Source organism: Alosa alosa, chromosome 14 (genome assembly GCF_017589495.1).
Source record: "Alosa alosa isolate M-15738 ecotype Scorff River chromosome 14, AALO_Geno_1.1, whole genome shotgun sequence".
In the NCBI taxonomy this organism is placed as follows: Eukaryota; Metazoa; Chordata; class Actinopteri; order Clupeiformes; family Clupeidae; genus Alosa; species Alosa alosa.
The window spans coordinates 23,563,010-23,586,959 of NC_063202.1; the positions used below are offsets into that span (position 1 = coordinate 23,563,010).

Here is a 23,950-nt window from a genome sequence, read left to right on the forward strand (position 1 = left end):
GACACCAGTTGCTTCTAGACAAAGTACAGCGCAGTACTTTGACCAAAGACCCTTGATTACTAACCGCTCTGCTTTGACCTTCCCAAAATGGAGTCGCATCAGCGCTCTCTTCCTGTACGTACGACGGCTCTGACGTTATGACGTACCTCCACTAGTTCCATCACTTGGCTAGTGTATGAAAACAATAAACAACCTCGGCCACAGAAAAAACGCCAGAGGACCTGTCGCTCCGTTTCGACCTGAATTTGGTACGGGACACACGGAGACGACCATAGACAAAGACTGTAAAGTCCCATGAGGAAGTAACGGACTCTCCTGACAAGATTTTGTGAAATTTTAGTGTCTCAGGAGAGGAAGTTACGGGTTACCCCCTTCCTTAGCTCTAACGAGCTAGCAACCCGACCCTTTGCTCGTCGTTATCGGTCCACTTTGTTTTGTTTGTTATGCAGTTACCGGAGGTCTGTTCTCGTACACGTTCTCCGCCACCTTTTCGCTTCCTTACCCCCACTTCTCTGGCCCTATGTCTCGGTGGCTCTTCCCCTGGTCGGGCTCAATAAAGAAACGGGCCTGTCGATACCTTCTTCAACATTATCTCGGGCACTACTTGCAAGAGCGACTGAGTTTGGACCAGCTTACTCTCGACCTGTACAATGGCAGCGGGGTCCTCAAAGAAATCAACCTCGATGTATGGGTAAGTTATCAGTATCGGGTCCTGGCAGGCTTGCTAGAAGCCGTTTGCTCGCAAGTAAGCACGGCATCCTAGCTATCTAGCTAACTGAGGAACGTAAACTAGCTGTGCGCTAGGCAGCTTCTTTCCAAGAAGATTTCGCAACCAAGGACTCTATGAAAACGAGTCTTAAAAGCTACGGCTGTGTCATGTTATTTCAGAGCATATGTGTTCGCGGTAAAATGGTGTGAGCATATTACATGACATACTTAGAAGACAGTTCTGTGATTGGGTTGTGATGATTATTGCTGGGTGCTAAATAACGTTAGCCAGCTAGCGGATTGTTTTGCTCTCCAGATAACGTTAACCGCCCTGTACCTTATCTACTAGCCCTTTAGCGTTATGGATGTGGTGTACGGTCTGTATTTCTTTAAGGAATGTCTCCAGGGTCCCTCCTAGTTTCTCCTCTCACGGCCTCGTTACTTTCTTTATAAACTTGTGCTCATGTTGTGAACGCCTTAACGTTACAGGCGGTGAACGAGTTGTTGGAGTCCCTCGGGGCTCCGTTGGAGATTTTGGAAGGCTTTGTCAGCAGCATCGCCGTGACTATACCGTGGGCCGCGCTGGTCACAGACCACTGCATCCTTGAAGTCACCGGTTTACAAATCACATGTCGCCCCAAGTACAGAACAGGTGAGAACATGTCACCTCCACAGGCGACATGGGACATTGGTTTGACTTATGGGCTGAAACTTTGCTTTGTTGTACACACTTGATGTGAAGGTGGATAACTGTAACTCTCATTCTCTCGCCTCTGTCACTCCCAAAATAAAATGTAGTGCTTCTTTGGCGTGTTAAGCTGATGTAATTGGTGTGTGTGTGTGAATATAGGAGGAGGATGGGACTCTCAGGGCTGGTCCTCCTGCATGACATCCAGCATGCAGCTGGCCCAGGAGTGCCTGAAGGACCCGCCAGAGGCATCCGAAGAGCCGCCTGCACCTTTGGAGGGTCTGGAGATGTTTGCACAAACCATCGAGACAGGTGTGTGTGTGTGCGTGGATATGTGAGCTGATGAGGCAGCTGTAAGTATAAGTATATATACTTTTTTGATCCCGTGAGGGAAATTTGGTCTCTGCATTTAACCCAATCGGTGAATTAGTGAAACACACACAGCACACAGTGAACACACAGTGAGGTGAAGCACACACTAATCCCGGCGCAGTGAGCTGTCTGCTACAACGGTGGCGCTCGGGGAGCAGTGAGGGGTTAGGTGCCTTGCTCAAGGGCACTTCAGCCGCGGCCCACTGGTCGGGGCTCGAACCGGCAACCCTCCGGTTACAAGTCCAGAGTGCTAACCAGTGGGCCACGGCTGCCTGGGCCTGTGGGGTGACAGGTGTCTGCATGTTTGGTACTGTGCACTGTCAAAGCACCCTTGTCTTTGTTTGATGTCATATCATATGTAGATCATTGACACAACTAGGAATATGTTGTCTATCTTGTGTGTGTGTGTGTGTGTGTGTGCACTATGATCAAAGAAAGTTGAGGTTTTCTCTGAAGCTATATGTGTGTTCCACAGAGATGGGAAGTAACAAAGTGCAAGGATACAAGGAAGTTTATTGTCACATGCATATAGTTACTGGAAGTAAGAAATGCAGTGAAATTATGTCTGGTGTCAGCCTATTTGTGCATTAATGGGGGTAAAAAGTGCAGTAGAAGAGGGGTTTAGTAGATTAAGTGGCAAGGGCTGCATAAAAAAAGGTGGGGAGGATTGGGATTGGGTGGGGGCACCAACAAGGAGCACCCAAGAGCAACAGGGGCAAGGAAAACTCCCTTACCAAGGAAGAAACCTTGGGCAGATCCACGGCTCAAGGGGCTAACCCAACTGCCAGGGGTCTTGGTGTGTGTGTTGGGGGGATGACAGGGGAGATGGGATAGTGTGCTGTGTATGTGGGGAGAGGGCAGTGTGCAATATGTGTGTTGGAGAAGCTTCCTGATGAAATAATGTGCTGTGTATGTAGGGGGGGGGGCAGGGACTTACTATTGCAAGCAGAGTACTGTATGTAATGTATGTGAGTGATGACAAATGCTTAAGTAGAATTTTCAGGCATCTGTACTTTTGTTTTAAGGCATTTGAGGTGAGTTATGCCAAAAAATAAGCCTAGTCTGTTCACTCATAAACTTCATACACACAATACTCATTAAAAACAGCTCTTAGAAGATGCTTGCCCATTGTGATGTCTTGACGCCCATCACTCTCACTGCAACAGAGACATGAAACTGTCCCAACAGAGATATGGGAAATGTATTGTGCTGCGAGACATTTCAACTGGATAAGTCCTTATTTCCTCTTCGCTTCCTTCCTGCGTTATCTTAAATCTTTGTGATGAGTGGTCTTGCCTGGTCTTGGAATACAAAAAAGCCCACGAGTCCCAACCAGTGAAACAAGCAAATTGTGTACGTTTGCTCCCACCCCCGTTAACATTTAACACAACTTCAATCACTTCACTCATTTCTTGAAGAACCGTTCCAACTGCTGCTTAGCTTGGCTTATTTGTCAGCTAGATGTTTGATGTCATGTATCCTACTGTAAAATCCAAAGTTGTCAAAAGACCAAGTTACAAACCTGCCAGAAAACATGGGATACTAAACCTGGCCACAATAAAACTCAGTTGTTAAGCTTCGGTATGTGGTGAAATGGCACCTAATCCCCACTTGTTGTCTGACAAACAGGGCTTCTAACCAGATTTGCAATGACACTCATGGCAAGTTTGTGCAAATTGGGATTGGTTACAGCCATAGCGGCCCAGTAACTGAGGGCCTTTCCATTGCACTTTAAACACACTTCTCTCAAACAAGCATCTAAGAGAGACGCAGTGGGCACACTACACTTTGCTACAACGGAGGTCTCTCTTTCTTTAGCTAGTAGCCGCTCTATATCATCCGAAGGCGTTCACTCTGCTGATAGAGTATTTTAGCCAATTCAGCTTGATGTTCTAAATAAAGCAGCCACAAATACACAGTTTCTAAACAGACAATATTTTAATCGTTGTAATAATAAAAGAAAAAAAAATTAACCGGTTACCATTAAAAAAGTAAATAGTAATAGTAAAAAGTTCTTTGTTCTGATTTTGTTCCTAGCAGTCTATCAATTGTTTCAGGTTTTTGTTCCATGAACAGGTTCAAAGCCTTGCTCTGGATCCACCTTTAACACACACTTTTTACCATGTACACACCTATCAACTCTACACAGACACACATCAACTCTACACACACACTCAATCTGCACACACCCAGATGATTTCCTTGCATACTGTCACTCTTGCACCTTCTGTGTAACACACATGGTCTTCTCTCACATTCTCTGTTTCATTTAGTGCTGCGGCGGATCAAAGTTACCTTCCTGGACACCATCGTCCGGATCGAACACCATCCCCTGGACGCCGAGTCTGGGGTTGCCTTAGAGATGAACATCAAACGGTAAGACACACACACACACACGCACAGTTTCTTTCACACTTTCAGGAAGTTAAATAGTCCTGTCCTGAACTTGACCCTGCTGCCTTGAGCAAGCAACTCCATTTTAGTTGTAAGGAGACTAAGTGCCATTGCTGCTAACTTTGTCATGATCGCATTTCGCTGAGGATTGAAGTTGGCTACCCTCAAATCAACACATACACACACACACACACACACACACACACACGCACTCTTGTAGAGGGTCATCACAGAAGCACGATGATGACACAGGGGAGGGCGGCTGCTTTCAAACAGTTTACATGAGCTGATGATGACCAGATTTGTTTAGTACACCAACAATGGACTGATTCAGACATGCTGTATGATTCTTACACAACTCAAGCACAAACACAAGCCCAACACTGAGCTTTCGCCATTGCACTTCCTTATCAAGTATCAGGCCCAGCAGACAATGTATTTACACTACTGTTATGTCCTTTGGGGACTTGCTGCTCATGTAGCCTTACTCTCAAAAACAAACATGTAAATAAAATCAAGAAATGTAGGAGTACAGAAATAAATTCACCCCCAGGAGCCTAAATCTGCTGACCCTTTCCACCTCGGCACCACTGATGTGGATGGTCTGGTGCTCTCCTGCTTGCTGTCTCCTGTAGTCCACCGTCATCTCTTTTGTTTAGCTGACATTTAGTGAGAGGTTGTTGCCAGAGCACCAGTTAGCTAGCTATTATAATGTTATAATCATTATAAACATGATTTTATAGATGATTTTGTATCAGCTTGTTTTGTTTTGATTTTGTATCAGCTTGTTTTGACTTGTTCTTTTGATTGACCCCTTATGCTGAAACGGAATGGACTGGGTTCATTGGCTCTTGGTTAAAAACACTGTGCCTTTGTATCTTTGTGTTTGTTTCTGTGTGCGCTGCCCCTGGGTGCTCTGTGGTACTGCAGGCTGGACTACTGTGATGAGGCAGTGAGGGACTCCAGTCAAACGGTGCCTGTAGACATCCACCAGCCACCTGCCTTCTTACACAAGATCCTCCAGCTCAGTGCAGTTCAGCTGTTCTATGAGAAGATGGGAGGACCTCGGGTAAACACACACACACACTTTGACATCCTTGTGCATTCATAAACACATCATTTGGTTAGTGCTATTGTGGATGAGCATAGCCACATGACCTAAAGCCAAACTAGCTGCTTAATGTGTGTCACTGCCCCTCAGGATTTGATTGCTGATGATCCCGTGGAGGAAGATACGAAAGAGGAGGGAGATGATGAGGAGGAGGAGGAGGACGAGGAGGAGGAGGATGATGATGAGGTTGACGAAGGCCCCAGGGCGCCCTTTCACCCCCCCAGCCAGCCTCTGTTGATTGGCAGCTGCTCTGGCTTCATGGAGACCACAGTTAAAATCAAGCAGAATGACATGTTGCCTGGACCCAAGGTAAGTGGGTCTGTGTGTATGTGTGTGTGTGTGTGTGAGTGGTGGGGGTGTGTGTGATGCGAGTCAATGGATCTCTTTACATTACTGCCTTTCTGCCTTTCCCACTCTTTCTTCTCTATCTGTCTATTTCTCTCCTCTCCCTTTCTCTGTCCCCCTCTCCTCTGTCCCCCTTGCTTCCCTTTCGGTCACCTCTACTCAATCCCTTTCTCCACTTCTCCCTCTCTCTCTCCTCTGTCTCTCCCATCTCTCCCCCCCTCTCCTTTGCTCTATCTCTCTCTCCCTCTCCTCCTCTCTCTCCCATCTCTCTCTCCCTCTCCTCTCTCTCTTCTTCCCTCTCCTCCTCTCTCTCCATCACTCCCTCCCTCTCTCTCTCTCCCTCTCCCTTTCCTCCTCCTCTCTCCATCTCTCCCTCCCTCTCCTCCTCTCTCTCTCTCCATCTCTCCCTCACTCTCTCAGCTGGAGTTGGATGGGAAAGTGGGCTGCCTGCACCTCTTTCTCAGCCCTGACCAGATCACTGACCTGACCAGCCTGCTCGAGGCCCTCTGCATTGAGACAGGTGACCCAGTACAAGGCCTCTCACTTGTCTCCATAGAAACTAGGGATGGTAGTGGCTGTGGGGGCAGTGCAATGCTCTCTGCTCTGTCCAGTGTCCCTAGTACCCTCAGTTGCCTGGGACACTATCCTCAGTATTTTCAGTAAACAATAAAAGCATTACGAGGGTCCAAGGGTTACTTGATTACATACTCTATCAGATCAGCTGTAGAGATGTTGGTGATGTTGTGTTTTCATATTGGATATTGGATGGATTTTATCCCTAGTGACCTGTGTCTCTGTGTGTGTGTGTCTGTAGAGTCTGTGGGGGTGTGTGGTGGTCGTAGTCGCCCACTGGGAACTGAGGATCTACGAGTGATTGAGGAAGACCTCAACAAACAGCTTAGCACGGAGAACTACGCTCCAGAACTTGATGAAGAACCGTTCCTCACAGGCCGGGAGAATGGAGGTTAGTGTGTGTGTGTGTGTGTGTGTGAGTGCATGTGTGTTGAGTTAATCAGATACTGTATGTTTCCAGTGATTTTTTGATGTCTTTTATTGGGAAGGACATGAGATGAGTGTATTATTTTTGCATTTTGTGCTTGTATACTACGTATGTGTGTGTATTCATAAACACACATAAACACACACGTGTGTGTGTTTGTGTGTGTGCAGAGATGTTCTACTCCATGGGGCCTGGCATGAGCAGCAGTGTGTTATCTGCACGTTCAGGCAGTGAGTTCTCAGACAGCGATATGGAGTCGTCCACACACAGCCAACAGAGTTTTACGCACCCTCTCTCTCCACAGGTCAGTGCGTGTGTGTGTGTGTGTGTGTGTGTTTGAACTAATATAACTAACTTTCTTTACAGTGCAATTATGTGAAATGAATTGCGATATTGATAGTTGATGATAATAGTACAGCATTTTAAAATGAAATGAAAAACATGCATTTGAGAAAGTAGCAGAAATGTAAAATGATATATTGTTTAGCCCCTGTTAGCCTCTGCCGTATCAGTCATCACCACTGGGTCTTTTCAAACATGTAAGTCCAGGAAGCATCGTCGCAATAATCTGCTGGCTGTGAACTTGCTGATGATGCTAATAAAAATAGCAGTATCAAATAAAGAACATAATGTTCAGATGACTCTGTCATTACCAAGTCAACGATTAGATCATGACTGCACTAACAAAGCCCATGAAGAGACGGATCCTATCAAGGATCCTATCAAATCCTACCAAAACTAAACTGCTATGTGTCATAACCTGGAGTAATCTTTTGTGTGTGTGTGTGTCTACAGGGTATGCTGAACTGTCCCAGACGTTATCCTGTAGCAGGATCCTTATCATCTCTGCCCCAATATAACCGGCCACCAGGTACACACACACTCACACATGGAAGCACAAACCAAACTGATTTAAATGAGTTAGCTTCACAATTAGCTTCCTGGTTGTCTAGGCCCATGAGATTTAGTAGATGTTGGGCTAGCATGAGAGGGAGAGTTCATGTTTATTAAGTAAGAATTCATACCCTTTTAAAACCCTGTATATGCTGCTCCAATGCAGCACAATGCATTATGGGAATCCCACCCTGTCATGCATATGTAACCGCTCTCTCTCCCATGATAGGTCGATCCTCAGGTGGCAGCAAATCGCAGCCCCTGAAGCCAGATGCTTTGCTCCGCCTGACCTTGGGCGGGGTCACACTGACACTGCTGGAGCAGAACCCGCCCCCTGGGCCAGACGGAGAGCCCTCATTGGCTGCGGTCTCAGAGGTGTTCTTTAAAGAGTTGGCCTTCTTTAGAGACAGCATGTTCAGTGAAAGAGACTTCCATCACCTCAGAGCAGGATTTAGCAGAGCCTGCCCACACTCACACATCAGGTATGCACTTACAGATCGGGTGCACACACTCACACACTCACACACACAGCACCTTAGAGCACCTTAGGGGTTCTGCAGTCATACATGAAGTATGAGATGATAGTACTTGATAATAGTCTTTTGATATAAATAGTTTTTTTGTTGTCTTCTGTGTGTGTGTGTGTGTGTGTGTGTGTGTGTGTGTGTGTGTGTGTGTGTTAGGCTGACGGGAGCAGCCATGCAGATATCGTGTGAGATGCGGAGTGCTGGGCGACACACACGTGCGGTGACCTCCGACCTGTCCTTCAGCAGACTGGAGCTGCTCGAGTGTCTATGGGAAAGCACAGGACCTCAGTACACAGAGGTACACTCACACTCTCACACTCAATCAATTTCAATATACAGAGGTGTACACACACATACAGAAACACACATACAAACCAGCCTGGAACAGCTGGAGTATACCGAGATAGAGGCTGTCTTGTTAGTTCACCTTCAAAAAGCTAGATAGATAGATAGATAGATACTTTATTGATACTTTATTGATCCCCAGGGGAAATTCTAGTTCAAAAGCTAGTTGGTCTGTGTCTATTTGTGTAATTGTGTGCATGTGTATGTGAGTTCATGTGTGTATAATAATGGCGTGTGTGTGTGTCCATGTGTATAACTGTGTGTGTGTGTAACTGTGTGTATATGTGTGTGTTCCTTGGCAGCTCATCCAGTTCCAGACGGCAGGCCTGTTCACTGTGGGAGCCACCGCCCGACCCTGTGCTCAGATCCATCACAGCCTCTCGGAGAGGAACACGCGCAAGGTAGCACGCACGCAACATTAGAGAAACTAGCATGTTGTTCACAGCATGTCTGTCACATGGGGCTCTAATTTAAATGGCAGACAACAAGCAAATTTTCCATGAAATTTCTCTATCAACTATAGCAGTCCTGTGGCATGCGGGAGCATTGGGAGCTGACACATCATTGTTTGCGATGACTGTCTTGCCCATGGTGTTAAATTTGCAAATTGACTTAAGACTTAAGGCTTTGCCCTTAGCTCACCATTCAAATTAGGAGCCATGGTGGTAATCAGCGTGTTATTGTGTTTTCTTACTTGTGTCAGTCAATGAATCCCGTAAACCTATTAATAGCGTTAAACAGGTGCATGGCACCAGCATGACACTGGTAGGAATACACCATCTCAACAAAAGTATTTTTAAAGGTATACGGTTTGAATTTCTGTCAAATTAATTTACAATGTGGAAGTGTAAACAGTCTGCTGTGAAATTTGACCGTTTTAGCAGACACATTCTATGTCCCCTCAACACGGCAACGTGCGATTTCCGACTGCTTTGGAGAGTACCTTGGAGAGTCATACATACATATATATATATATATATATATATATATATATATATATATATATATATATATATATATATATATTTGTTGTCACTTTTGATTTGTGTGTGTAGGGAGCGAAACAGCGTGTGTTGCACAGAGAAAGTGTGTTGCGTATAGAACTTGGGGAACTGACTGCTGAGCTGGATCTTGACATCATCGGCCGCCTGGACTGTATCAGCCAATCACTGAGCTCCACTGATTCCCATTCACCCACAAAAACGCAGGTGAGCGTACCATCGACATCTGACACGATCTTGACCTCTAAAAGTCACATGAACTCAGTCTCTTGCCATAAATACTGTCAGACGTGGAAAGTACAGTGGTTGATGATCAACGTTCAGGGGAATAATCTGTAATGTTTCAAGGCAATAATATATTCTGTCCTTCCTGGCCCAGTTAGACAGAAAGGGTCACTTTTTCTCTCTGTTTCACGGCCTTGTCTTCTTCATCTCCCTTTCTCTGTCTGTCTGTCTGTCTGTGCAGACTCAGTGTATAGAGCAGCGCTCCTCCCTCTCTCTCCTCTCTCCTCACGCGGTCCTCAAGATTCGTTTCCCTATCCCTGACCTCCGACCCCCGGAGGAGCGGAGACCTATGACCCAGCGGGCGGTGAGGAGCGAGACCCTAAAGCTGGAGGTGTCGCATCTGGAGATCCAAACCCAGTCGGGCCTGTCCGATCTGCCAGCGGACGCACACAAGCACTCGCGCGCCAGAGCGTACGCAGACACACACACGCCGCCCAATTCAGACTCCCATACAGACCTCAACCTCAGCACGCTGTTTGAAGCCACCTTCAGTGACCTGCACGGTATGTGTGTGTGTGTGTGTGTGTGTGTGTATATATATATATATATATATATATATATATATATATATATATATATATATATATATATATATATATATATATATATATATATATATATATAGTATATAGCGATATATATATAGATTCGGAAGACTGTTTGTTTGTTAAGGTTCAGATTTTATAGTTACTTCATGTACTCTCTCTCCCTCTTTCTCTCTCCTCTTTTTCTTTCTCTCCTCCCTCCTCTCTCTCTCTCTCTCTCTCTCTCTCTCTCTCTCTCTCTCTCTCTGCTTTGCCTCTTGTCTCTGTCTCAGGTGTGTATGAGGGGTGGGAAGGTGGATCGTTCCCCTGCATCCGTGTGCAGAAGAGCCCAGACCAGCAGAATCCTGATGCCATCCCCAGGTGTGTGTGTGTGTGTGTGTCTTTGTGTGTATATGGAAATGGGTAGTATATAAAATAGTATATATGTTCTAAGATATGTAGAACTCACTGAAGAGGATCTCTCACTCCATGGCTGTCTCTCTGTAGGATCTCTGTGCGTGTGCGGGGCAATGTCAGCGCTGAGGCTGTAGTGGGTGGGGTTCTCCAGGACCTGGGTTTGGGTTCCATGTCTCTGGAGAACCCGTGTGAGATGCACGAGAAGAACAGCTCACCATTCTCATCTAACCGCACCATGTTTGAAACTGAAGAGGTACCTGCAACACACACACACACACACACACAAACACACACACACACACACACACACACACAGACAGACATACCCTGTTACTCACATAACCTTCATAGGCACATCTGCCTTGACTGGCCTCTGTTTTCAGCCTATGGCTCAACTCAATATGTGTGCTAGTTTCCACTCATACAGTATCGGCTTTTTCACCCTTTTGTCTTCCCTCCCACTCAACCCCTCTCAGATGGTCATCCCAGCAGATCCAGAGGAGATGCGTGTGTTTCAGGAGCAGTGTGTGTCAGAGAGTCAGTGTGTGGTGGACATCGTACTGCCCACCGCCTACATCTTGCTGCCCAGCAAAGAGGCCTTCAACAGCGTTTACAACAGGTAACCTTCAAGCTTTCACCTGGACGTCACTGCATACCCATAAAGCCTCAAGGAGAATGTGTCTTCATCTTCTACAGAATTGTATAAATGACCTCCGATCACAGCAGATTACTTTCGGAGCATTTACAGTTGATTGCATTTACCTGCTCTACATTGGTTATGATAAAAAAAAAAATAATGCTTTTAAGAATCCCAATTACAGCTAGAAGATAAGTATTTTATCCACACTGTACTTATAACACTGGCCTTTTCACAGGAATGATATGAATGGCCTTTTACAGAGCTCTTTATTGGGGGGTCTGATTGTGATCCGTAGTGTTCTTGTTGTTGCTTAGGGGCCTCGTAGAGGGTTAAACAGACCTTGGGCAGCAGAGTAGGGCTGGCTAGGCCCTGCCAAAAGGGCTGAAGGTGGGAGAGAGAAGGGTTTCGGAGTCTCAGGAGTATTTCTGGGTACTGAGGATTGCCGACACAGGAATTGGGAGGGTGTACTGGCCAAGGTGTCTGCCAAGATGTCTACATGGCGTTGGCTATTACAGGAGCTATCCTACAAGACTAGGGTTCTGGTTACAAATCACCTAGCTGTGTCACTGGTCCATACTATGGCATGAACTGGTAAAATGCCTTCTTGCCATTTAACATTGTGTATAACATCACATAAGAAACTGACAAAGACAATGTATGATGGAATGTTAGACCTCTCCCTGTTTCTATCTATCCCTCTCTCTTTCTCTCTCCATTTCCCCCCTCTTGATATGGGAGCCTATCTATCTCTCAGTGTTAATAATGTCTTGCTGATAGGGGAGCACCTCTCAGAATGAATGATGACTTTTACGGTATATATGGGAGCGTCTGATGCTTGTGTGATTTATCACTGAGGTGTTGGGTGTGTGGTGTGAAACAGAGGAGCTGGGGTTTCTGATTTCTTATTAATTTGAGGATTTGATTGGTTGTCTGTGTTTCTGGATGCTCCAATGCATTCCATGTAGTAATGTAAAGGCTTGAGTAGAGGTTCAGTGAACTAAGTGTTTTAAACGTCTCTCTCTCTCAGGATAAATAACGACTTGTTGATGTGGGAGCCTCCTGTGGCGCCTCCTGCTGACCCAGAGCGGCCGCAGGCCCCCGCATTCCGCTCCACTCGGGACGACGAGTTCCTGCTCTGCAAATCAGCTTTCAGACTCGGTCAGACTCTGCCACAGTACACAGTGCCACCCAGTCCCATGCACTTGTACTTGCACCAGTCTGTGCGCCTGTTGCAGATGCAGTTACATCCTCAGTTGATCTGACAATTAGTTTCAAATCATCCTATATTCCAATCACATGTCCGAGATGTTTCAGTCCAACCATCCAATAGCATCTCAGAATTCGTGTCATCCTCGACTTACTCTTTGCGGTCACACATACACCTAATTCATCTATCCATGCAAACATAATGTCCCTACGTCACAACTCCGTATAGAGTTTCTCACTGCATACATAATGTCCCTACATCATGACTCCTTATAGAGTTTCTCACTGCTCTAGCATGCATAACGTCCCTACATCATGACTCCTTATAGAGTTTCTCACAGTTTTTTGCAATCACATTTGTATATGTGTCTCTGTAGACTCTGACTCTGACGAAGAGGACCAGTTCTACTCCGCCAAAGAATCAGCCCGTCGGAAGAAGTCCTTGTCCTGCCCTGAGCACACCCTCAGCCTGCTGTGCCTCACTGTGCTAATAGGCAAGGGGCGTGTCCAGGCCATGACGGACAGCAAGGTGAGCCAATCCACTCATCCTGTCACCACTCTGAGATGTATCCACATGCCTTCTATGAGAACTTGTGTGAAGGGCTGTCTGTAGGTTGAAACCTTTGAGTTTGTCTTGCAAGTTTTAAAAAAAGTTATGAGCAATAGACAACCCACTAAAGTCACATTGTAGTATAGAGACTCGGAAGAGAGAAACCCAATTCTTGTGATTCTGAAAAAAGAACCAAACTGTAAGTCCGTCACTTGACTCTTCTCTATCTCTCATGTGTGGTGCCCTCCTCCCTCTCCCCATCAGAACGAAGCCGGCCGCAAGGTGGAACTGAGTCACGGAGAGCTCATCCTGGATGTGGAGGGGGGGAAGATGTTCAGCGTGACGCAGCATCAGAACACCCCCCATCTCAACTTCCTAACACTAGAGAGCAGGAGGGTGGAGCTACACCATAGAGGTGAGGCCAGAGGTCACGCTTCAGGAGGCGTTGCCATGGCAACGTGGAGATTAGGCAAGTCTAATTTTGCCCCATTTAAAATCCAATCTCTCTCTCTGTGTAGCGGTTGTACCCGACTCCCCCCTCCCTGAGAAGTTGGAGATGCCCAGGTTCACAGCCCCTGAACATTTGGACCCTACCATCTGCCCCACAGAGGTGGGGGTGACTAGCGTTGGTGGCCGGGAGGCTGGTGTGCAGATGTTGTCCACTGCCATCAAGATCACACTGGACCCACAGAGGAATGTGAAGGTCAGTGCTCAGCCGTTGTCTGTCTGTGTGTTGCATAAGGGGATAATGTGTTTCATAAGTTTGCCACATTTAAATGGGTCTTAAACCGTTGAGACGTATTGGATGTATTTATGATTTACTGTCACTCGGTAAGACAAATCTCTAGATTGTTTTCATGATCAGATCTGTGTGTGTGTGTGCGTGCGTGCATGCGTGCCCTATTGCAACTCACTCTTTTTTCCTCTTTATTCAGGAGTTCCTGGTTGCTCTGCGTCTCCATGGCGCCACATTACGACATTACATGGCACTGACCAATCACAGCTGGCATGAGCAGGTAACAGTGTTGGGCTGGATTTGGGGTGTAGGGATGAGTGACCGGTCTGGTCAAAGCTGATTCAGGTAATGACAAACCTCTATGTGTGTTCCTCAGCTGGTGGATTTCCTGGATGTGGTGGATGATAACATTTTGGGATACACATCCCCTGCTGTGATCACGGTGCTACACACACACCTCGCCACCTGTGCAGTGGACTACAGGTAACACACACCTAGTCAAATACCTGTCTGCTCACACTCAAATCCACTGCCAGTAGTGGTAGTAAGTCCTGCTATTAGACAACCCACTAAAGTCACATTGTAGGATAGAGACTCGGAAGAGAGAAACCCAATTCTTGTGATCCACTGCCTCTCGTCTCTCCAGTCTCTCTATCTTGTAGGCTCTCTCTGTCAGTCCAGAATGTTTTTTTTGTGTTCCTTCATTTTCCACCCCCGCCCTCTTGTGTCTCTCTCAGGCCCCTGTACCTTCCTCTGCGAGTGCTGTTCACGGCCGAATCCTTCTCTCTGTCCAGCAACATCATTGTGGACACAGCCACTTTCCATCTCAGGTAACTGTGGAGATTTCAATAATGCTGATGCCCTCAGCCAGCTATTGTGATTTAAATGGAGATGCTAGGAGCTCACCTAGGCTACTCTCCATAGCTGTGATTGTCTGTGTGTTCACTGGTTTTTATTTGATGTTTTCTTGTAGGTTCATCCTGGATGATTCTGCTCTGTATCTCTCGGACAAGTGTGAGAGTGACACCGTGGATCTGAGGAGAGGTAAAATTCTATTTATTTTTATTTTCGGGGCTCAAACCCATAACCTTTTTGGTTACGGCAAGCTAGCCAAGTTTCTTAGCTACTATGCTACCTCCCACCTATTACTCTACCACCCACACAACATAGCTTACTGGCTCTATCTTATTATTAGCTCATTTCCTGCTTCCTGTGTGTGTATTTATTCAATGACATACAGCTTTGTTGGTCTTTGCGGAACAATCTACTCTAACCTGGAACCAAACATTGCATGTTAAATCCATTTGCTCTCTTGTAGATTATGTCTGTGTGTTGGACATTGATCTTTTGGAGTTGGCCATCACCACCTGGAAAGGCGGCAACTCTGGAAAACTGGTAAAGAGCACACGCTCAGAGACACCCATACACACACACACACACACACACACACACACACAGTCACAAATGGTCAATCATTTATTTTAGTGTAGGGATACCCTTGTAAGAAAGAGGAATACTCAACCTCCTCATTGTGTGTGTGTGTGTGTGTGTGTGTGTCCATCTCCATCTCCAGACCCAGCCCTTGTTTGAACTGCGCTGCTCCAATAACGTGGTGCACCTCCACACCTGTGCTGACTCGTGCGCCGCCCTGGTCAACCTGCTGCAGTACCTGGTCGGCCAGGGCGACCTGCATCCCCCGCCCAAACACACGTCCCCCACTGAGATCGCTGGACAGAAGCTTCCGGTAAGGCACGCAAGTTTACATGTGGAAATGTGTCAGATTTTGTTTGTATTGTAAACATGATTATAAAATGATAAATAGATCAAACGAAGTATTGAAATGTAAACGTGAGAAACAGAACATGTGATATTTCATCTGTAGTACTTCACATATTGGTGCTCTGTTGTATGTAAATGTGCCCCTTTTTTATTGGCTGTCGTTATGGTGATGACCCTGTGACCTGTGAAGCTATCAGAAAGCCCCGCCTCCCTTCCACCATGCCCCCCTGCCGAGACGGCTGAAATCAACCAATACGATCTAGCCGATGCCTTGATTGACACAGAGAGGAGCAGAGACGAGAGGCTGGACTCTGGTGAGCTCAACATTTGATCACAAAAATCAGAACATTATTATATGTTTACTGTATGTTTCAGTTTCAGATGAGTCAATCTGTTGGGACTGCCGAATGAAATGTTATCTTCCAAATGCACTTATCAGTGTTGTTGGATTGTTTTCCTCTCTTCTGATTGGCTGTTTGGCTGTGATTGGCAGATTCTCCCACCTCTGTGCCGCGAGCCTCGCCGGTCTCGGTGTACCTGTTCCCGGGGGAGGCCCCTAAGCCGCGTCCGGCGGTGCTGGAGGGGGATGACCTGGCGCTGGACGGGGAGGTTGCCACGGCAACAGAGGCGCACGCAGACATGGTGTCTGATGAAGGCTCCGAGGGGTCCACCGACAATGATGACTTCTGCATTCTGGAGGCTCCAGGCATGGGCATCCCGGTAAGTGTGTGTGTGTGTGTGTGTGTGTGTGTGTGTGTTTTGAGTTTACTGTGGTCTGGTGTGTTGGGGTTTTTTGCTTGCAGTCTTATTTGTGTGTATCTTACTGTAGTTGTTGTGTGTCTTGCTCTGGAGAGTGATTAGTTTGTGTGTGTGTGTGTCTGTGCTATCGTGCGGTTTGCCAGGGTTCTTGTCCACATGTGAATGAGTGTCTCTGTGTCCTCTTGTGTATTTGTCCATGTGATTTTGACACCATCTCACGGTCTTAACATAACACCACTTCATGTCCCCTCACTTTTTCTCCTCTCTCTCTCTCTCTCTCTCTCTCTCTCTCTCTCTCTTTTTTCCCTTTCTCTCTCTCTCTCTCTCTGACCGCTCCGTAGCCCCGTGATGGCGAGCCTGTGGTGACCGTGTTGCTTCCGGGCCCCATCCGTGTGAAGGAGGGCTATTTCTCTCGCCCCCGGGGCAGTTCGGATCTGCTGCGTGCCCCGTCGCGCTTCCCGGTGCCCCAGACTCGGCTGGTGCTGAAGGAGATCTCCGGGGTCTGGCACCTGTACGGGGGCAAGGACTTCGGGGGCAAGCCTGCAACACCTCACGCCCACCAACAAACCCAGAGGTACACACCCATGCACACACACCAGCACAGCCAAGAGGACGCTCACGCACTCACACACGTTCACACACACGCTCGTGCTCTCACACACACGCTCACACACAAACACACACACGCTCACACACACACGCTCATATACACACACACACACACACACACACACACACACACACCCCGCTGAGCTACATAGTGTAGCATGGGGTGCTGTGTAGTTGTGTAATTATCCTCCTGTCCTATAGGGGTCGCTCTGCTCCAGCTGGTGCTCGTGGTTCGCCCTCGCGCTCCGTGCCTTCCTCCCGTCCCCAGAACTCCTGGCGCTGGCAAGGAGGCAGCGGCCGCCAACACACACTGCTCATGGAGATCCAGCTCACCAAGGTAGCGTGTGTGTGTAAAGAGAAATTCCTTGTCCACGATTTTCTCCAGCAAGATGAGATATAGGGCTGGGCGATATGGACCAAAACTGATATCTGGATATTTTGGGGCTGATTGGCGATATACGATATCGATACGATATTGATATTTCAAATAGAAAGAGCGAAGTGCTTCATATATTCACTCAACACAACAATTATGACAGCCAGTTTTAATTATATTAATTTCAGACTGCTCTAACAGAGCTGTGCAAAAAAGTGTAAACAATAACATATAGGCCTACAATAGGCATAGGCTACAGTTGCTCTGATAAAGCTGTGCAAATAACAAAAGACCAAAAGTTGACCCTGACTGACAACGCAGGCCTACATTGTACTGCACAATGCAATAGGCTATTTTGGGCACAACAATATTGAAAAAACCTGCAGTTTTGTCACACAATGCAGTTTTTTTACCTGTAAGGGTTTGATAGGGCCTAGATGACAAGCAAATGTAGACTATGATGGCCTAGACATGTTGCTATTAACAACAAAAATAGTTTTAAACAATTAGGCTACTAAAACAATGTAACTGAGTCACTCATCAAGAGTGTGATAGACGCTACCGTCGTCGTTGTATGCGTTCATTTTTGCATGTTCCGGTTCGTAAGAAAAATCCCTATGCACGATTGAATGGGGTTTCAGGAATCATAAAAAATTATGCCCTAACTGCTCGCGAGTCGCGTGCATATCCTCTTAATAAAATCAGCGTGTAGGTTGTCTCCCTGAGGACTTTAGATCTGCTACTGTATATCGCTAAACGCAAGCATTCATCAGTGTATTTAAATTAGCTAAGCTATGTAGGCCTACCAAAATTACATTTTACCGTGAGTCGAAGAGCTGTAGCTGCTAAACAGTGTTGCAACTTAAATCTGCGTGTACAAAACCGCTTGGAGCTCGGTCTAGCCGTTGATGTGCCGACGGAATTATAGGCATCAGCACCAACCTCTGATCAAGGTAAACAAAATCTGACTCCGTGTCCGTCATGTTTGAAAGTTTGTAGTGCTGGGCGAGGGGAGCGTGCACGCGCTTAAGGGGCAGTTAGTTGAGCAGAGCTGCGGCTATCTGAATGGTCTAAACACAGAAGAGCAAGTGGCTTTGATAAAATGGCCCATTATTTGACATAATACCGGTATTACGATATTGTCTCAACTACATATCTTTTTCAAAAATATATCGGTCGTAGTCGTAAGACCGATATATTGCCCAGCCCTAATGAGATATATCTGTTTGTGTGTGTGTGTGTGTATGGCATGTGCCCATAGGTGAGCTTTCAGCACGAGTCGTACGTGGTGACACCCCCCGCAGCGGCCCCAGGTGGGGAGGAGGGGGTGTGTGTGGGCGTCGGGGAGCAGCCGGTGTCTCGGCAGGTGTTCATAGTGCAGGAGCTGGAGGTGCGAGATCGCCTGGCCTCCTCCCAGATCAACAAGTTCCTCTACCTGTACACCAGCGAGAGCATGCCGCGCAGAGCCCACTCTAACATGGTGAACACACACATACACACACACACACACACACACACACAGACACATGCACACAAATCTGTGGTTTGACCCTGTCTGACCCTGTCTGACCAGTGAAATGTCTTGGTAAATACACACATATTCTGTTGATATTCTGTGTCCTTTTCGTTTATACACACACACAAACGGTCACTCATCCATAATCTGTGTGTGTTCCAGCTGACGGTGAAGGCGCTGCAGTTGTGCCCAGAGTCAGGACTGGGAGGGCCAGAGTGCTGCCTGAGAGTCAGCCTTCTGCCACTGAGACTCAACATAGACCAGGTACACACACATACACACACTTCTGATTAGTTGTGTGGGTTATGAGGGTCTAACTTCTGCTGTGTATTGTCATGGTGTTCAAGAGGGTTGTGTTTCCTCCATTTCCCAGGATGCCTTGTTCTTCTTAAAAGACTTCTTCAGCAACATGGCGTCTGGAGTGAACCCCTACCTGCCTGTAGACCTGGCGGCTGAAGGTACGAAAGACGCCAAACTTCTCCACTCCACGCCACTCGCTCCCTCTCAGACTCAAACTCAAAGTGCTTTATTAGCATGACTATGACTACAGTGTTGCCAAATCTAGTGTCACGAATGACACAGTAATATCACAAAAGAGAGAACAAATAAAAAATAAATAATAAATAAATAAAATGCGCAGGTCAACATGAACATGTAAACATCAAACTCCCTGTCTCTCTCTCTCTCTCACTTGTCTGTCTGCATTTCTTTTCCTTTCTGTCTGTCTGCATTCATCCCTCATTTTCCTGTCCTCTCTGACGTGACTCTGTCTCTCTGTAGTGAAACCTGAAGCTACTCAGAAGCAGCCTGACGACGCAGAGCCTGTTGCTGGGCTGGGCACTGACCTCAGCGTGTCAGTGGAAACGACCTTCAGCGAGCAGAGCTCCTCTTCCGCTGGCTCCTCTACCTCCACTGAGCAGCCAATCTACTTCCGGTAAACAAACCTACATCACCTTTAAGAAGGTCCAATCAGAACCAGATCTCAGTAGAGATGCACCTACATCACCTTTAAGAAGGTCCAATCAGAACCAGATCACAGTAGAGATGCCAAATCAGATCTGTCTCCCACAACCCCCCCTCATTCTTTCTTTCTCTCTCTCTTTCTCATACTCACCTGGATTACCTGTCTTTCTTTCACCCAATATCTCTCTGTTACTCCCTCCCTCTCTCTTCCCCCTCCACTTCCCGTGTTCTGTCTATCATATTTTCAGGGAGTTCCGCTTCACGTCTGAGGTGCCCATCTGGCTGGACTACCAAGGCAAGCATGTGGTCATTGAGCAGGTGAGTGGACTGAAATCAGAACAGTAGTGAAATGTGCTTAATTGCATAAGTGATTTAGCAGGTAAGTGGACTGAAATCAGAACAGTAATAAAATGTGCTTAAATGCATAAGTGATTGTGTGGAGATGTTGTTTATTTCCGTTTCCATCTCTGTGTTCCTTTCTGTTTGTTTTTTTAGAGAATAAACAGAGTACAAGAGCAGAGAGTATTGTGATGTCTGATGTTGATGATATCCCACAGGGTACCTTTGCGGGCATTCTGATTGGATTAGCCCAGCTGAATTGCTCTGAACTGAAGCTAAAGAGACTCTGCTGTCGACATGGGTAACTTCTCTACCTTCGCTCTTTATTTGTCTCTTCAACCCCTTATTCTCTCTTTTTTTTTTCCTTCTTTCTCTTCTCTGTCCTTATTGAGGCTTGTGTCTGGTGACCACGTCTCTCCCTTATGTCTTATGTAATCATGCTTCTGTGTGGTGATTCAAATGCACTGTTTTGCTATTGAAATCTTGATCAATGATGTAAGTATGTAACAAAGTTAATTTTTTTTGTTGTATGTTTTCCTGTTTGAAGTCTGTTGGGAGTTGATAAGGTGATTCAATACGCTGTGAATGAGTGGCTGACGGACATCAGGAAGAACCAGCTGCCGGGAATTCTGGGAGGTGTAGGCCCCATGCACTCTGTAGTGCAGTTATGTGAGTAGCTTTGATTGTGCTCCACCTGGGCCTCATGAGAGATTTGAGTGTTGGATATAGTATAAAGAGGAAAAAACGCACGCACATCCCGATCTAATCCTGGGTGCTGGACAAAACACTTACGATGAGAGAGAGGGAAAGTCCATAACACCAGTATATGTTATAGTTATAGTTTCGCGGACGTTTGGGCGGCCCGAAAACGTCCGCGTAATTAAACTATAACTTGGGAGCATACTGTGTTGGATATAGGCTCTGTTGTTGGCTGTAAGTGTGTGTGTGTGTATGAATGTATGTATATATATATGTATATATATATATATATATATATATATATATATATATATATATATATATATATATATATATATATATATTATATATATTTATTTCATATTCATTCTTGTCTGTCCCTCTGTCCAGTCCATGGAGTGAGGGATCTGTTCTGGATGCCCATCGAGCAGTACCGACGGGACGGCCGCATTATCCGCGGCCTCCAGAGGGGGGCAGCATCGTTCGGCACATCAACTGCTGCAGCAGCCCTGGAGCTCAGCAACCGCCTGGTGCAGGCCATTCAGGTCATTACACACACACACACAGACACACACACACACATGCATCCACATGTTGACAAACACGAACAGAAACACACACACACACACATGCATCCACATGTATACCAATACGTACAGAAACACACACAATCACACTCTCTCTCTCTCTCTCACATGCATACACATGTATGCAAATACGCACAGAAACACATACACACCCATTCACAGACATAAACATGCATATGCATATACTGTACATACACTTACACTTGTGTGTGTGTATGCACTTAACCTGTGCAAATGCGAACAATGTATGTGTGTGCGTGTTTTAGGCCACAGCTGAGACTGTTTACGATATCCTGTCCCCGACTCCACCCTTGACGCGTTGCATCACAGAAGGACGACCTGCCCCCAGACCCAGACGAACCCCCCAACCTGCCGACCTCAGGGAGGGCGTGGCCAAAGCCTACGACACTGTCAAAGAGGTGAGCACTTCTCATTGTGTGGCCTGGTAGAGATGCACCTGCTAGTCATCAGCAGAGGTGTGCGTGCGTGCGTGTTTGCAGACACTTATGCGTGTGTGACCGAGTGCCTATGGTTGCATATGCATTCTGACTGCCATATAGGGATCGACCGATATGTTTTTTTCAGGGCCGATACCGATATCAATTATTACCAAAACAGGAGGCCGATAACCGATACGTAAAACCGATATGTCAGTTGTCAAAAATGGGGGTAGATAGTAAAGGTGATATGCTGCAAAAAATCATTCAAAAGCATTTAATTATGCAAACTTTTCTTTCTTCTTTTGATACACGATAATTGTCTATCAACTTGCATCACAAGTGTAAATCCTGTGTATGATGTTAATCCAAGAACTGAGTGATAGCAATTATTTTCATAGACTAGTCCTACACAATGGGCTAGGCCCCTATGTGCTTGTTAAGGGACCTGTCACAAAGAGAATGCTTTGCCATCGTGTGTGTGAGTGCACGAGAGAGGGAGAGGAAGAGGTGCATGTGTGATGGCAAGTGTTACGGTTGAACAGTTTAACAAAACAGTTTTAAAATAGTTCTTAGGCTATTTAAGCATGCAATTTGTGTCCATATGTAGGGTACACTTTGGTGAGCCTAAAAGGCACGTTAATAGCCAGCTCAGGCCGCGATTTAGGCTACTTCAGGTCGAATTAAATTACAGCTGGCCCTGGGTGCCTGTAGCCTAGTCTTTTCTGACAGTCCGTTTCAAAAAAAGAAGAACTAGACTTTTGACGTTGGCTGTCGATAATTTAGGACTTGTCCACTATGTAGGCCTAAGGGATAACGTCCGCCCGAGGTGTCCCGCTATTCACAATTAATGGACGGCGGACGCGAAGAACTCCCCGACGACAGCACTCCGAAGTTTGTAGGCTAACCAGTAGCCTAGGCTAAACAGCATATCACTAACGTTAAATCAATCGGGAATTCGCTAAATGAAGGAAGTGGGTGCTTTATTTACTGATCCGGATCAAAGAGACAATAGCCGCCCAAAGTGGTGTTTTTATAACTTCAGTGTAGATGATTGTGATTCATTGCAACTTCAGCAATGTAAGGTACCTTCCTTATCTTCGAAAAATAGCTCCGTACAGCTGAAGCCCAGTCTACAGTTTGCCTCCTAAACTTGAATCCTAAACTTTCTCTGTGTTCAGTCTTCGATCCTGATTGGCTGCATTCGTGCTAACTAACAAATCAGACGGTGTAGTGGGCGGACAATGCTCACCGACCACAGAGTAGCAAATGCAGGGAGTGAGACGCTGTACAGACAAAGTAGCTGCTTCATTCTTTTATCCATTTCAATATCGGGCTTATCGGTGAAAAAACGGATACCGACATTATAAAAAATTAAATATCGGCCCTAATAATCGGCCCGGCCGATAATTGGTCGACCCCTACTGCCATACCTATGAGCCTGGCTCCTTGGCTTCGCGCTCAAGCTGTGAACTAAGTACCCAGGAGGACTGTGGTTCGTGGCTGGGTGGTTTGACTGCTCTCTCCCCTCGAAGTAGTGTGTGAATGTATGTTAACTTAATATGTGTTTAAAGACGGTCAACATATACATATAACAGTACCTGTGAATGTCTGTTTATCTTTGGTCTAATCAAAGTGTATCGTGTGTGTGTGTGTGTGTTGTAGGGTGTGATTGATACAGCGCAGACGCTGTGTGTCGTGGCGTCTCGAGGGCACGAGCAGAAAGGCTTGCCTGGGGCAGTGGGCGGAGTCCTGCGGCAGATCCCGCCCACTGTGGTGCGGCCTCTGATTGTGGCGTCGGAGGCCACATCCAACTTGCTGCGGCACGCGGAACCAACCGCCGACGCCGCAAGGGACTTCTAAAGCGGCCATTACAGAGGAAGGGCAGGAGTGAGTGAGTGAGTGAGGGAGGGACAGAGAGAGACAGCGGTGGCACAGTGGATGGACATCATATGGATGAAGTCTAATGTTACTGTAGAGGACTTCGCCTGTGTGTGTGTGTGTGTGTGTGGTCTTAGACAAAGTATGTGGTTTGTTTGTCATGGGAAAAGCATCATGAAGCTGCATGCATGCTTGTGTGCGTGTATGTGCGTGTTGGTTTCTGTGTGTGTGTGTGTGTGTTTGCGCATTGTTGTGTGTGTTT

At 46.5% G+C, this 23,950-nt stretch overlaps 1 protein-coding gene across 1 annotated transcript; it reads left to right on the forward strand.

The window, feature by feature from the left end:
• Positions 1 to 164: 164 nt before the first annotated feature.
• On the forward strand, positions 165 to 23,701 carry atg2a (autophagy related 2A). Its single transcript, XM_048262609.1, is given in 43 exon segments — positions 165 to 691; positions 1,198 to 1,360; positions 1,559 to 1,708; positions 4,042 to 4,144; positions 5,093 to 5,231; positions 5,364 to 5,582; positions 6,039 to 6,138; positions 6,433 to 6,582; positions 6,789 to 6,922; positions 7,414 to 7,489; positions 7,742 to 7,994; positions 8,196 to 8,337; positions 8,687 to 8,785; positions 9,440 to 9,592; positions 9,852 to 10,173; positions 10,488 to 10,575; positions 10,702 to 10,864; positions 11,088 to 11,230; positions 12,279 to 12,409; positions 12,835 to 12,986; positions 13,272 to 13,422; positions 13,526 to 13,710; positions 13,943 to 14,023; positions 14,120 to 14,226; positions 14,481 to 14,573; positions 14,717 to 14,787; positions 15,062 to 15,138; positions 15,317 to 15,487; positions 15,713 to 15,836; positions 16,016 to 16,242; positions 16,623 to 16,855; positions 17,092 to 17,227; positions 18,528 to 18,746; positions 18,945 to 19,046; positions 19,156 to 19,240; positions 19,563 to 19,716; positions 19,994 to 20,063; positions 20,303 to 20,385; positions 20,632 to 20,753; positions 21,174 to 21,328; positions 21,637 to 21,789; positions 23,473 to 23,627; positions 23,629 to 23,701. Coding segments are annotated over 43 exon segments (6,078 nt in total). The 5' UTR covers positions 165 to 520.
• The last annotated feature ends 249 nt before the right edge of the window (positions 23,702 to 23,950 follow it).